We start from the raw sequence: 13,105 nt of genomic DNA, 5'->3' as shown, positions 1-13,105 counted from the left end.
TTGAGGGTGGGGCCATTGCTGCTGACTGGCAGCAGGGGAGTGGTGCTCACTCCAGTTTAAAGTGTGCATGTCACTTTGGCTGGCTGTCTTGCGACGGCCAACCTGACATGCGCACTTTAAACCTCTCCACCTAGCTGCCCTAGAAACGCACAGGGACCCAGTGTCTGCTGGAGCATCAAGGCAGCCTACTCCAGCCAATCCTAGCTATACTCTCATGCTGCTCGTCTTCAGCATGAGTGGAGCATTGGGATTTGAAGAGAGGAGTTGGCGGAGGCTTCATGTGTGCCATTGTGCTGACGAAAACAGGCAGCAGCAGCACCTCTGCTATGGCAGAGGAGCGTCACCCCATCTCCCCCAGCCAGCAGTCGCAAAACTTGAAAAATAAAACGATAATAAACCGTGTTTATTATTGTTTTATTTTTCAAGGGGGCGGGCCATGGGGGATGACAGGCAGGGAAGGGGGAGTGGTGTGCACTCTCCTCAGTGCGTATAAGGGTTTGGCTGGCCTTCTCAGGATGGCCAAACCCACATGCGCACTGAGCTATCTCCAACCTGAGCTGTGCTGCCGGGGGGTAGGAGACACTAGGCCCAGGCTCCCAGTCTGCCTAGGAGCGCAAATCCACGGCACTCAGGCCGATCATGACTCTGCTCACATGCTGCTAGTGGCATGAAAGCAGCGTTATGACTGGCTACTGGGCAGGCTGGGAGCCTGTGCGGTGCCTGCAGTGATTGGAGCCAGAAGAGCGGCGGTGTGGCGGCCATCTGGTAAGTATTCTTTTTTTTTCTATTTTTGTTGTCTTTGTTTTGTGCCCCGCCACTTTGCCCTGACAGCAGCTGCCCCTGAAAACAGCAGGATGAGAAATCAATAAGTTATTTCTTAATTTTATCGTTTTGGCCCACCTACTGGCACTGTGAGAAACTCCCATTGCCTTGAGCCTCAACTCCAAATCTCTCAGTCACGGTCCCCCCTAAACCCTCTCCCACTGTTGAGGATTACCACCTGCCACTGCAATAAAGGTCGAATGATTCTGAAATGTAAACTAAACAGGTGACTGTATTTTCAGATTTTGCAGTACATGAATGCTGTACATAACTACCTGGTGAATTCATTTTAAAAAGAGCACAACATGCACTTTTCAAGGAAAAGTTGAATAAATACATTTTTGGCTTTTAAGTGACTACAACATGTGCAGTCCTCCAGTTTTAGAAATTGATCTTGTTTGGGGGAGCTCATATCACGCTACATAGAATGTTTTAAGATGCAGATATGTTACCGTCCAAATTAAAATGCAAACACACATATATATGTACAAACCTTAACGGAGTCAGTTTGCATTATTCTCCAAAGACTTGTCACCGGAATGTGTGGTGATAAAGGCTGCATAACAAGGTAGGGCGATAACCTTTTTGGTTAAGCGAGCGGTCTCTCCTTTAGAGCCTTTGGAGAGGTTAATTGCACTGGCTTTTCACTGATCACCATCAAGGACCTCTCATGTAAGGAAGGCTGGATCCTACAGCAGTGACTTCTCATAATTGAGGGCAGTGCCGAGAGCAAGTGGAAAATAACTTACCTTGGATAGGCAGTGAACAAATATTGGGTTATATGGAAAGTGTTATAGTTCTTGCTTTCGATAACTCTGCTGAGAATCAGCTGAACCATCTCAAATTAATCATTTGCTCCACCACACTTTGTACCTTCATGCAGCCCATATGCCACATGCAACTTGATAAAATATGTCTGCCTTTTTAGCAAATTAAACATTTTGTAGCACATAACATCAGTGTTTCCTAAGACATAAGCCAAAAAGTACCATACACAAAAACTGTTGGATAAAATTTAACAACTGGATAAATGTCACACACGATATGAGGCTCATTGACAACATTGTATGTGTCTGTATGAATTGTGTGCTCTACATCCATCTCTAAACACTTGGATATTTCCCAATATGTCTGTGAAGTGACTGTACAGACTTTAATTGTTTGAAGTTGGAGCCTACAAGACTTTAGATTAGAGATGCCTGTGATGTCTGTGCCTGTAAATTCTAGGCGGGGAAAACTCCACTCTACAAATCGTACGCCTCCAATGTTTGTGCAACTTGATGGACAGCTTCTGTTTGAAGCTTGGATCTCTGATATCTGCATAATCTTTAGACTATTTTGCAGTTTGAGGGTTGGTCCTGTACCATCTGGGTAAACTAAGGAGCAACTCTAAGCCTGTATGTTCTATTCAAACTTGGGGATAATTGGTTGTCTGAGGCTTAGGTCTAGAAGATATGTCTAACTGGTAGGTAACTGTTCTTTTGTAATTTCAATCTTTTACGATCCTTGTAACTTGAGGGAGAGCTCAGCCTGAAAGATATGGTTACCCAACGAACAACTCTGCCTGAAAAGACTGAGCCACTAGCAAGTTTTTCACTTCAGGGATAAGTCTAACGTGTTAGGCCTGGAATAATATGATCTGTGTAACCTAAGGACTAAGGGGCTGATTTAGAGTTTGGTGGACGGGTTACTCCATCGCAAGCGTGATGGATATTCCGTCCACCGTATTATGATCTCCAATGGATATAATGGAATTGTAATACAGCGGACAGGATATCGGTCACGTTTGTGATGGAGTAGCCCCATCTGCCAAACAATAAATCAGGCCCCAAGTCTAGTGCTCAATGACTCAGTCTAACATCCTCGCAACTGTAAGATGGAATTTACGTCTGAAATGTGACACTGACTACATTGATTGTAGTTCTGCTGTGTGAGGCCTAAAACAAGATAAGCGAACCTTAGGGCAAGGTCTGCTCCTTATAGTTTAAAGGTGTCTGAATTGTGTAATCTGAGAGATGTCTCAGTACTCTACAGCATGACTACAAGATATCCACACTCTTCTCAAACCTCGATGAGCAGTTAAGGGTATACCTGGACATAAAAATTGTTGTGCCTGGGGATTTAATCGCATGACTGGGCACGTAAAGCTCTGCCTGAATACAAAATAATTGTTCCTGAGAACTCTGGTTAAACATTTAGAGTAATGCCTGGTTAGATGATAATTGTACCTGGTCAATCTAGACTGTGCTTGGACATTTAAAGCTATGAATGATCATATGAAGACAGAGCCTAGATATTTGACAAGGCTTCAAATTGGCTTTATTGAAGCTTTATTTGGATATATGAGGTTGTATTTACCAATGATTGCATGTGATGGCTGCGCCCACTGCACTTCTTTAGCTGCACAATTACAAAACATTTCTAATTGCTCTAGTAACTTTATCTTTTCATGAACGTTTTACTTGCTGTAGCGAAGACAAGGGCCATCTAGCAACACTTCCTGTGATGTCCTATTACCAGAGCTCATGCAATGTCATTTCTTGTGATGCCATGTGAAGCCAAAGCGTACACATTAGAACTTATTCTACCCCTACCGTTTTGGCACTTGTTTTCCGTGTACACAAGTAGGTTCTGTCAACGTTATTTGAAGGATGGATAAGGAGACAAATGCAGGAGGCCTCCCATCATGTAAAACGGCCAACAGTGATGTCTTCAAACTCTTAGTGTGGTAAATAATTGTGCAGCTATTAAACATAACATAACATCAATAGTTGCTTGTCACTGGTTTCTTTTATACTACACACATTACAAGCACATCAGAAAGTGTATCATTAGTTTGTGATATGTTTTTCTTGGAACAGCAAATTGGCAAGTGCTGTTGGCAGGCAGCGCCACCCAAGGTCCCGTTAGTATTCGCTTGTGCGCGCGGGCACCGGGGCACAACATATTGTCAGATAATGTGTACTCGACAATCGGCGGCGAAACATGCACTACCATCAATGCCCTTTCAAAGTACAGCCATCTCAAAGAAATAAAACATGCGTTGTCTTACCTTCAATGCCTCCTCGGGGACTTTGTGGTGAATTTGTTCCAAAGCGTACAGGTTTGTATGTGAAGGGCAAGTTAAGGAAATTGAAAACAGATTCAAACTGGTAAATTCAGAGCATGCGCGTTCAACAGCCACGGAGATTAATACAGCGCGAAGAGCTTCTCTGAAGCAGAGTATTAATAGATGGGGCTTCGGCGTCAGAGACAGCTGACGGGGAACACATTCTCATCCGCGCAGTGGAGATTACCCTTATCTCGGCCTTGGAAAGTATATACTGGACATCTCTTTTCGACGTCCCAAAATCCTCTCGGGAACCGCGGGTAATTGCTGTGAGGCTGGTTACCCTGCGACTACTCAACCGCTTTGAGCCTCGCAAGCGTTATAGAAATACCATTACTATACACGAGCCTTGTGACTGCGGTTGTAGTTAAACACACAGTGATAATGGCGAAAACGTGCTTAAATCCTACACAAGAGACACCCTCATAGCCTTTTTCCCCCACGACCGCTGGGACACTGTGGATACCAAGCATTTAGTTCCGGCTGTAAAAGATGCTTTGAAACAAAAGGGTTTATCGTTTTCTATATACGCTATTTCTCAAAGAGGACACTGTGAGATGTACCCGTGTACGAGAGGTCTGTGCACCAGGGTGCGTTCCGTTCAAAGAGAAGACAATGAATAACATCACCCGCGGATGACTACTTAACACCACCCAACAGTATGTGGCTCACACAGAGGTCTAGGTTTACCACTTCAGTTACAGGAGGGAAGATGTCCTTTTCCAGACAAACGCGGTGAGCCCCCCCAGGTGTGGGGTCGTCATGCAATCTGTACAAGCTAAATGTCTCGTGTTCGATTCGGGACAGGGCCTACTCACCCTTTCATCCTACTTAGTTTCATCAAATTCGTGTTGCAATTAGTTTTACCAAAGAGCGAGACAGCGACAGTTGCGTGATACGTAAATTGATTACTAATGTAAAATAATATTTGGCAAAGGTAAACTTTAATAGGATTAAAGGTTGTCGGGTCAAAAAGATAGCAGAAGTCAGGAGAGCGACATCTGAAAACAGGGCACAGTAGCGTCTCGTTTCTGGCGTACATGACTTAAGAGATAGTTTTAAGAGCAGCTTTACAACGTGCAGATTTGAGAAACGGTCAAAATGCGTTTCATTTTCTCCTTCGTCTCTGTGAGCTGAATCGACTCTACTCGAACTTTCGACCAGTAACAGCCGCATCATGAATTAAGGCCTTGCCGCTTGAACCATGGAAGCAATTTGAAGCCCCTGAGATTCGCGGAAAGGCTGTAACTAAGACAAAACCTGCGCACAATGACAGTACACCGATACTTTGTGAAGTGTTCCCGGCCCCCTGGAACTTCAATATTGGCATAGAAGTAGGACCTTTGTTCATTCAGGGTGGGGGAGCGTAATTTGGGTAGAATGAGCATGCAAACCCTAGAGGGGTTCCTTTTTGGCCAGTGCGTAGCAGATCTTAATGCCGAGTACAACCTATCTGGAGATGGTCAGCTTCTGCACTGCCCGACTTTTCTTTGCACCCACATACCCTACAAAGAGTTGGTCATCCTCCCGGAACCCTTTTGTATGATCAAGGTAGAACGCAACTCTCTTTTGGGTCCAAGGGATGGAGTCTCAACCTCTTAGAAGAATGTGGGGGTGCGTACAAAGTAGACAAGGTGATGGATTTACCTACATGAAAGGGCGTGATCACTTTTGGCATAGAAAAGGCCCTAGTGGGAAGCACCAATCTGTCAGGATAAATAGAAATGTAGAGCAGCTTGGAAGACAATAACTGCACCTCACTCACTCTGGGGGCAGATGTAATTGCCACAATGAAAGCTGTTTTTAACGTGAGAAGCCGGAGAGGACAATTGTGGAGTGGCTCGAATGGAGCGCACATCAGAAATGTAATAACCAAATTCAGATTCCCACTGGGGCATAATAAATGGGGATGGAGGAAAAAGATGTGCAAGACATTTGAGGAACCTATGTAGAATAGGAGACTTCAAGGAAGGCTGATCAGGTAACCACAAAAAAGCAGAAATAGCAGACAAATATCCCTTAAGAGTCCCCAGAGCAGAGCCTGGCTGTGCAAGGGACAGGATAAACACTAGAATGTCAAAGAGAGGGACAGAAAAGGGTTGAGTGGGGGTCAATAGGCTTGTCTGTGCACCATGCCATAAACTTCTTCCAACGACAGGCATATACCGTTTTGGTGACTCCTGGCTGTCAAGATAAGGTTAGAGACTTTGGGAGGAAGGTCAAAGACTGTCAACTGCAGCTGCTCAATCTCCATGCAAGAAGGTGAAGAGTGGACAGGTTCGGGTGAAGAACCCTCCGCTGCTGTTCTAACAGCTGATCCTCCCGAAGCAGCAGTCTAATTAGAGAATTGATGGACATGCTCGGCAGCTCAGGGTACCAGACTCTCTGTGCCCAGTCTGGAGCCTTTAGGATCACTTGGGCCTGGTTGTTCTTGATCTTTTTGAGAACTCTGGGCAGGAGTGCTATGGGCAGAAAGGTGTACAGGAGGCCTGAACTCCACTCAAGATGAAAAATGTCACTGAGCGATTGCCGCCTTGGAAACTCCAATGCGCAAAACTGCTGTCATTGTGGCTTCTCTAGAGAGGCAAAAAGATCTACTCAAGGTTCTCACCACTGCTGAGAGAGATGTTGCGCCACTTCTGGCTGGAGATGCCATTCATGATCCGCTAGGAATTACCTGCTGAGTTTGTCTGCTCTGGCATTCAGAGAGCCCACCAGATGTTGAACCACCAGGGATATGCTCTGCTGTTCCAGCCATGCCCAGAGGCGCAGAGCCGCTTGACAAAGGGTCGACGACCCCACCCTGCCCTAATTGTTCCAGTGCCATATGGCAGTGGTGCTGCACCATCTTTCCCTTGATACAGAGAAAAAAGGCTTTCAATGTCAGTCGGATCGCCCGGAGCTCCAGCAAGTTGATGTGGAGTCTGAATTCTGCCGGAGACCGGATTCCTCTGATCTCTACCTCTCCCAGGTATCCGCCTCATCCCAGGATTGACACATATGTCACTATTGTCAGACTTGGTAGGGGAAGGGAAAGGGATCTGCCTCTGACCTAATCACAGTTTGTTAACCACCACTACAGATTCTATACAGTTCTCTTCAAGATCTGGACCATGTCGGAGAGATTCCACTAGACCATCAGGTCCCACTGCAGAGCCCGCATGTGCTATCTAGCATGCGTCAAAAGTAGGATACAGAAGGCCATGAGACCCAACAGCCTCAGCGTCATTCTCACTGAAATATAACATAGATGCTGAAACACTGGTATAGCCTGAATATCCTGGCCTCACCGCTCGGGGGATAGGAAACTGCATTAGAACAGCTCTGTTAAAAAGGGAGGGTCTGAGAAGGACTCAGGTGTGACTTCGCACGTTGATAGTGAACCCCAGCAAATTCAGAAGGTCCGCCGTAGTATGAAGGTAGGAGGCGAAAGCCTGAGGAGAGCTCACCTTCAATATTCAGTCATCAAGATAGGGAAAGACCAAAACCTCTGGTCTCTGCAGGAGAGCTTCAACTACCCCCATCACCTTGCTGAACACCATAGGGGCGCTGGTAAGGCCAAAGGAGAGCACAGTGAACTGAAAGCGCTTCTGGCCTACAGTGAACCGCAAGTAACGTCTGTGGACAGGCAGGAAGGGGACGTGAAAATAAGCGTCCTGCAAGTCCAACACTACCATCCTGTCGCCTGGGTTCAGGGCAGATAGGACCGGAGCCATAATGATCATCTTGAACTTCTCCTTCTTGAGGAAGAGATTGAGGGACCAAAGATCTAGGTTAGAGCAGAAACCCTTGCCTTTCAGGAGACCAGAAAGTAGCGAGAATAGCAACCACAGCCTACTTCTGGCACAGGAACCCTCTCTATGGGTTTCTTGGCCAAGAGAGCTGTGACTTCCTCATGGAGAAGGGACAAATGATCCTCAGTCATCCAATCGTAGGAAGGTAGCACGGATGGAGAGGCAGTCTCGAAGGGGAGGGAGTATCCTCTTCGTACTATCTGCAAAACACACCTGTTTGATGTAATGGACTGCCAGCAGAGCATGTGATAGTGAATCCTGCTGCCAACTGGCCCCTGCTGGGGGAGATTCAGACTAAGAAGGTTTAGAGGCTGCTGCGGGGGTTGGGTGGGACTGATCAGATCGTTGGCCACCTGACCCATGAGGTCAGTGGGTCCCGCACCCCTAACCAACCAGAGGCTGGGCAGCATGAGTGGACCAGTGGCTAGGCAGAAATTGGTGCAGTTGTGAACCCCTTCTGTAGCCATGAAAGGGGCGAAAGGCAGACTGGGGGCTGCTGCGAGGCAAAAGGATCTGGCCCAGGCACGAGAATCCTTGAAGCGCTCAAGCGCAGAGTCTGCCTTGTCTCTGAAGAGACAAGTGCAATAGAAGGGCATGTCTATCAAGGAAGCTTGGACATCCTCCGAAAAGCCAGATGTCCTCAGCCACACGTGAAACTGCTCTGCCTAGTAAGTCAGTCGAGTCAAGTCGGCAACCAATTGTGAAGTTTGCCACATCTCTCCCATGTCCCATCGGCAACAGCCTGAGTGAGTACCACCCGGGCCTCCCGGGACCTGTAGCAGCACTTGCGCAACCCACAGCATGTGGGACTAATGGCCCAAAAGGAATGCAGTGTTCACAAACTGTAATGCAAGGCTAGTGGAAGAAAACATCTTCTTTCCAAGTGAGACCAACCTTTTGAATTCCCTATCCGGGGGAGCGGAAGGGAACAGACCATGGGGGTAGAGGCTTGGACCACCAAGCTCTGAGGGGTGGGATGTTGCGTCAAGAAATGTGAGTCCCAGGGTGTGAGGCGATGGCGGCGGACAATCACCCTGTTCACAGGGGCCCCAGTGCTGGGTTTGGACCAGGTACCCAGTAGGACATCAGTGAAGACATCACTGAATGGGAGCAGGGGTTCTGAGGTGGAAGCTTCCAGTTGCAGTACCTTTGTCAAGAGGTTAGTCATGATGGCCACTTAAGGCAGTTGAATGTCAGGGACCTCAGCTACCTTCCTCGCCACCATAGCATAAGAAGTTCCCTTCTCGGAGTCATGGAAGGGGAATAATGCATAGCAGGATCTGGAGAAGTGTCCACCTTGGCCACATCCAAGTCATCACGCCAGTCTATTTCTTCAAATGGCTGGTATTTTAAAGGGTCCAGCAACCCCTACCATTCATCAAGAAGCCCAGCCCATAGGAATAGGGCTCAAGATCCGATTTAGGAGGCGCAGTTCCTGCCAGAGTCATCATCATACAACACCTATCTTGCACTGTGTCGGAGTCGGGAATTAAAATGGAGAAGGCGTCGCCCGTGGGCACTGATGGGACTGGGACCTGTGTCGTGGAAGTCAAGGTGGCACGAGCAGTGCCGGTCCAGATTGAGGACTTAATCCCTGGGAGCTACTCAGCGTCTGGGTCGGAGCTGTTGGTGCAGAAACCCTAGGGGCAGGCACTCCAGCAGGGTCAGGTCTATCCAAAAATGAGGTGCATATCCTCATGAAGGTGTCGGGAGTTGGGCAGAGATTGCTCTGGCTCCTGGAAACTCAGGGAGGTGCAGAGTCAACCCAAGAGAAGTTCTGCAGAGCCAGGCCTGGAGCGTTGACGCTCCCTCCTTTCGTCAGCCAACAGACAAGGAGAAGTCTAAAGAGCACTTCGATCTTTTGACTTTTTCTTATGAATCAACTTACCCAATCACCCAGAGGACTTGGAGTGGGAGGAAGACTTTGGATTTAATGACCTGTCCCACAATCTTCCTCTCGACCAGGACCTTGATTTCCGTGGAGTCGAGTGCCAGGCCACCATCAGCTTCAGGGACCGCACCCTCAAAGCCTTCGGATGAATGGCCCAGCACTCATAGTATGACTTTGGGTCGTGGGTGCGCTCCAGACACCAAAGACACATTGATCCGTCACAGACATCTCCTGATGACAATATCCACAAGGCTTGAATCCGGTCTTCCTCGAAGACATCTTTGACAGACCAGAAGTAAAACTAAAAAAAGACTGGACAAAAAAAAAGTGACTGAAGGGTAAGCTCTCTTCGGATCAGCGCTGGCTGGGGCAGAAAGGAAAAAATGGAGGTTAGCACACCTTGGTGGTGGCCTATGTAGGTCCAGATACATCATTTCCAGCGCGACGACTGATGTGGAGCGGATCGACGCCCCCTACCGGTGCGCAGGGATACACCTCATGAAAATACTACAGATCCCTTCTGACGCCTGGGAAGAATTAAAAGGTAGGGAATCTGCATCTAGAAGTCTCTATCAGATTAAACACTTAGGTTATTTCATATGGATTTCAATTATTTAGGACCTGAATCTGCAATAGGGAGGTTTTAAAGTAATTATTATTATTTTAAGGAAGAATTAATTGGATCAATGCAGCTCACAATGCCCTCTAAGTGTATTTGTTTGACCTGGGAAACCTGAAGACAACTTTAAGAGGCCTGAGTTCATGCAATACACTCACCCTGGCACTTTAAAGGTTCCAAAAATGGTATTCTGTGGCTTTCCACCACTTGGCTAAGCCTCCCGCTATGAACACTAGCACAAATTAAATAGGCACTGGCAAAGCCAATATGCCTGATTTTGATGGGCTTGTACGGAAGATGGGCATGCACAAGTGAACACAGACTATTTGTGCTGAGTCTTTGTGCAACCTGCCTCTTTCTATGTGTCTACTCAAGTCTATGCCCTATGTTAGATTCCACAACCTTGCAGAACTTCATAGCAAAACATTAAAAGCTTAGGGAATAAAAAACTGCAGTACTGTAACCTTGGAGAATATAAAGAAAACCACAAACAGATTGCACAACAGGTTGCATAGAGAAACAGCACAAATAGTCTGTGTGCATTTGTACATTCAGTGTTTGCATGCATCAGCACATTAGAGCCAAACCTGTTGGCTCTTTTAATGCTCGCTGCCAAATGTTTAAAGTCTCTACATTTTATCATTTCCATCTGTGGTTTAGCAAGGGGTAGGGTGCATTAGGGTAATGATTTTGAAAGGAATGAGGAACTAATCTGATAAATCCAATATGACAAGGTAAGAGGTGTGCGTAGTGTTGCTTTATGACAATCAGGGCTTGGCTATAGCTCCTATTCTGGATAAGGACACTTAAATGATATAGTAGATGGCTGTCCAGTAGCAAGGATTTGAGGAGTTGTGTGGGCCTCTTTCGATTTATCCAAGTGGGGGCTGAAATTCACAGAATGTCTGATCACAAGGAGGTGAGCTGATCGGTGCCATAATCAAGGAAACTTTCAGTACAATTTTTTTGCTAAAGGGTAGGCAAAATAGGAAGTTCACCCTCAGTGGTCAAAGTTCTGGGTTTGTAATCTCATAAGAAGGACTGAAAGAAAGAGGAGATTTTCGAGTTAATCATTTTGCAAGTGACTCCTTGTAGATACAGGCAACCCTCCACCCCACCAGTTTATATTCTGTAAAAGTGGAGGATGTTATGTTCTTGTGCTAAGGTAGTGGGGCGCAGGATAAGAAGAGTCAGGAGTCCTAGAACACAACAGTAGCAAGGTTGCAGGCTAGGATGAGACCAAAAAAAAACATTTTGTGAATAGCTGCAGACCAACTGTTAAAGGGAACAGGTTTAGTGTGGTGTGTAGGAGACGGGGAAACGGGTGGAGAGAAGGCAATTTCTAACTGTTCTTTTATTGCAATTAGGATGTCTAGCCCTGGATAGTGTTTTGTGACATCTGTGATGTCACATAATTTTCTTGTGTGATCGGGCTGATGCGCGCAAAGTAATGCTCTGAAGCATTGAGGTGCGTGGCATTTTAGAAATAGATGTACCAAGAGATGTGTAAAGGGGATTGTGAGAAGGTGCCTCCTTTTGCATGGTCACCTCCAATTTACCCCTATTTAGGCCATGCAGCCAGCAAGATAGGGTACCTGGGACTTAAATGTGGTATATGCAAAAAATGAGTACTGGTGTGTACAGTGACTAGACCCCAAAAGCTATTTTCAATGTAAAATAGCATTAGTTGTTCTATGAAAAGAATAAAGTTCAGAAAAAAATATAAGGCTGCTGTCTATGGCCTAGGACAAGCTACTCAAATAATTCTTCCACAATTTTAAATGTTTATTCAAAATCCAGTTCAATGGTTTAGTCAGACATTAAAAAATATTGAAAGAAAGTGACTTTTTTAAAAGTTAGATTTTGTCTGCCTGAACCTCCAGAAGGCTATCTAGCATTAGCCTAGCAGCTGGTCCCTGTTGGTGTTTCCCCACAGTGTGATGTGAAAAATGCTCCTGGAAAAGAAACAATGGCTTGGGCCTTGTAGCAGTAAGACCTGGGTGTGAGGTATCAGCTCTGGAAGAGCACTTGGTGAGGGTTAGGAACTTAATTGTCTTTAAAGGTACTAGGGACGCCTGCTCATTCTCAAGTAAGTGTAAAGAGAGGCCTGGAGAAGAGAATAATTTTTTCCCAGGTCCTCTGTAACCAGTCTGGCACTAGCCTGGAGCAGGTCCCAGAACCAGTTTAGTCTAGGTAAAGGGGAAGGGAATACTCATTTCCCTAAAATGCCCCCTTCCTGGCATACAAGCCACCTGCAAGGGCAGAAAGCTTGTGCCATATTGGATTTTACATAGGACAGTGCACTGTGGAATAATTTACATTAGGGTAAACAGGATGTGCTTCTAAAGTAGGAAAGGTTGCCCCTGAGAAATGTTTTTTACTTATTGGTAAGGGAGTGTCCAGGAGTCACTCGTACCCACTGGCTAGAGATTCCTAAAAAGTGTCACCTCACTCATAGCTCATCAGAACACTCTTCAGACATGTGGGTGAACTGAAGAAGACTGGGCTTGTTGTTTGAGACCTTTGGGGAGACCTAAAGGGCTAGTCTTGCTCGTATCTATCCCCAGGATTAAGAAGAGGACTCCAAGGGTAAGTTGGCTGATCTCCTGTGTGGCTATAGGCACACAAAAACCTGCAGGTTTTTCCTGGTGGAGTGACCATGACCAGTAACAAGTGAAACTGGACTGGTTCTTTCTGGTAGCCTTGACTGGAGGCCCTTACGTTTTGCCCCAGAGATCAGACATGACCAAGAGGGGCTACCCCATAAAGTCTGAAAAGTGACAGCATAGAAAATGTTTGGACTTCCAAGACCTCCGGACCTTCAGTGTAACCTTGAGACAAAGATGTCTGACTCACAGGATGTTGTTCAA

General features: G+C 46.3%; 1 protein-coding gene across 2 annotated transcripts in view; it reads right to left on the bottom strand.

Annotated features, from left to right (window-relative positions):
- CEP170B (centrosomal protein 170B) overlaps window positions 1-13,105 on the bottom strand; it is a 365,718-nt gene that overhangs the window by 173,368 nt on the left and 179,245 nt on the right. For both annotated transcript variants that reach the window (XM_069207322.1, XM_069207323.1), the window contains exon 5: window positions 3,875-3,933. In XM_069207322.1, coding sequence (XP_069063423.1) covers window positions 3,875-3,933 — 59 coding nt within the window. The remainder of the gene's footprint in view (window positions 1-3,874; window positions 3,934-13,105) is intronic.

The sequence above is a fragment of the Pleurodeles waltl genome, chromosome 9 (assembly GCF_031143425.1).
Source record: "Pleurodeles waltl isolate 20211129_DDA chromosome 9, aPleWal1.hap1.20221129, whole genome shotgun sequence".
Lineage (NCBI taxonomy): Eukaryota > Metazoa > Chordata > Amphibia > Caudata > Salamandridae > Pleurodeles > Pleurodeles waltl.
This window is presented reverse-complemented; position numbering and strand designations above follow the sequence as displayed.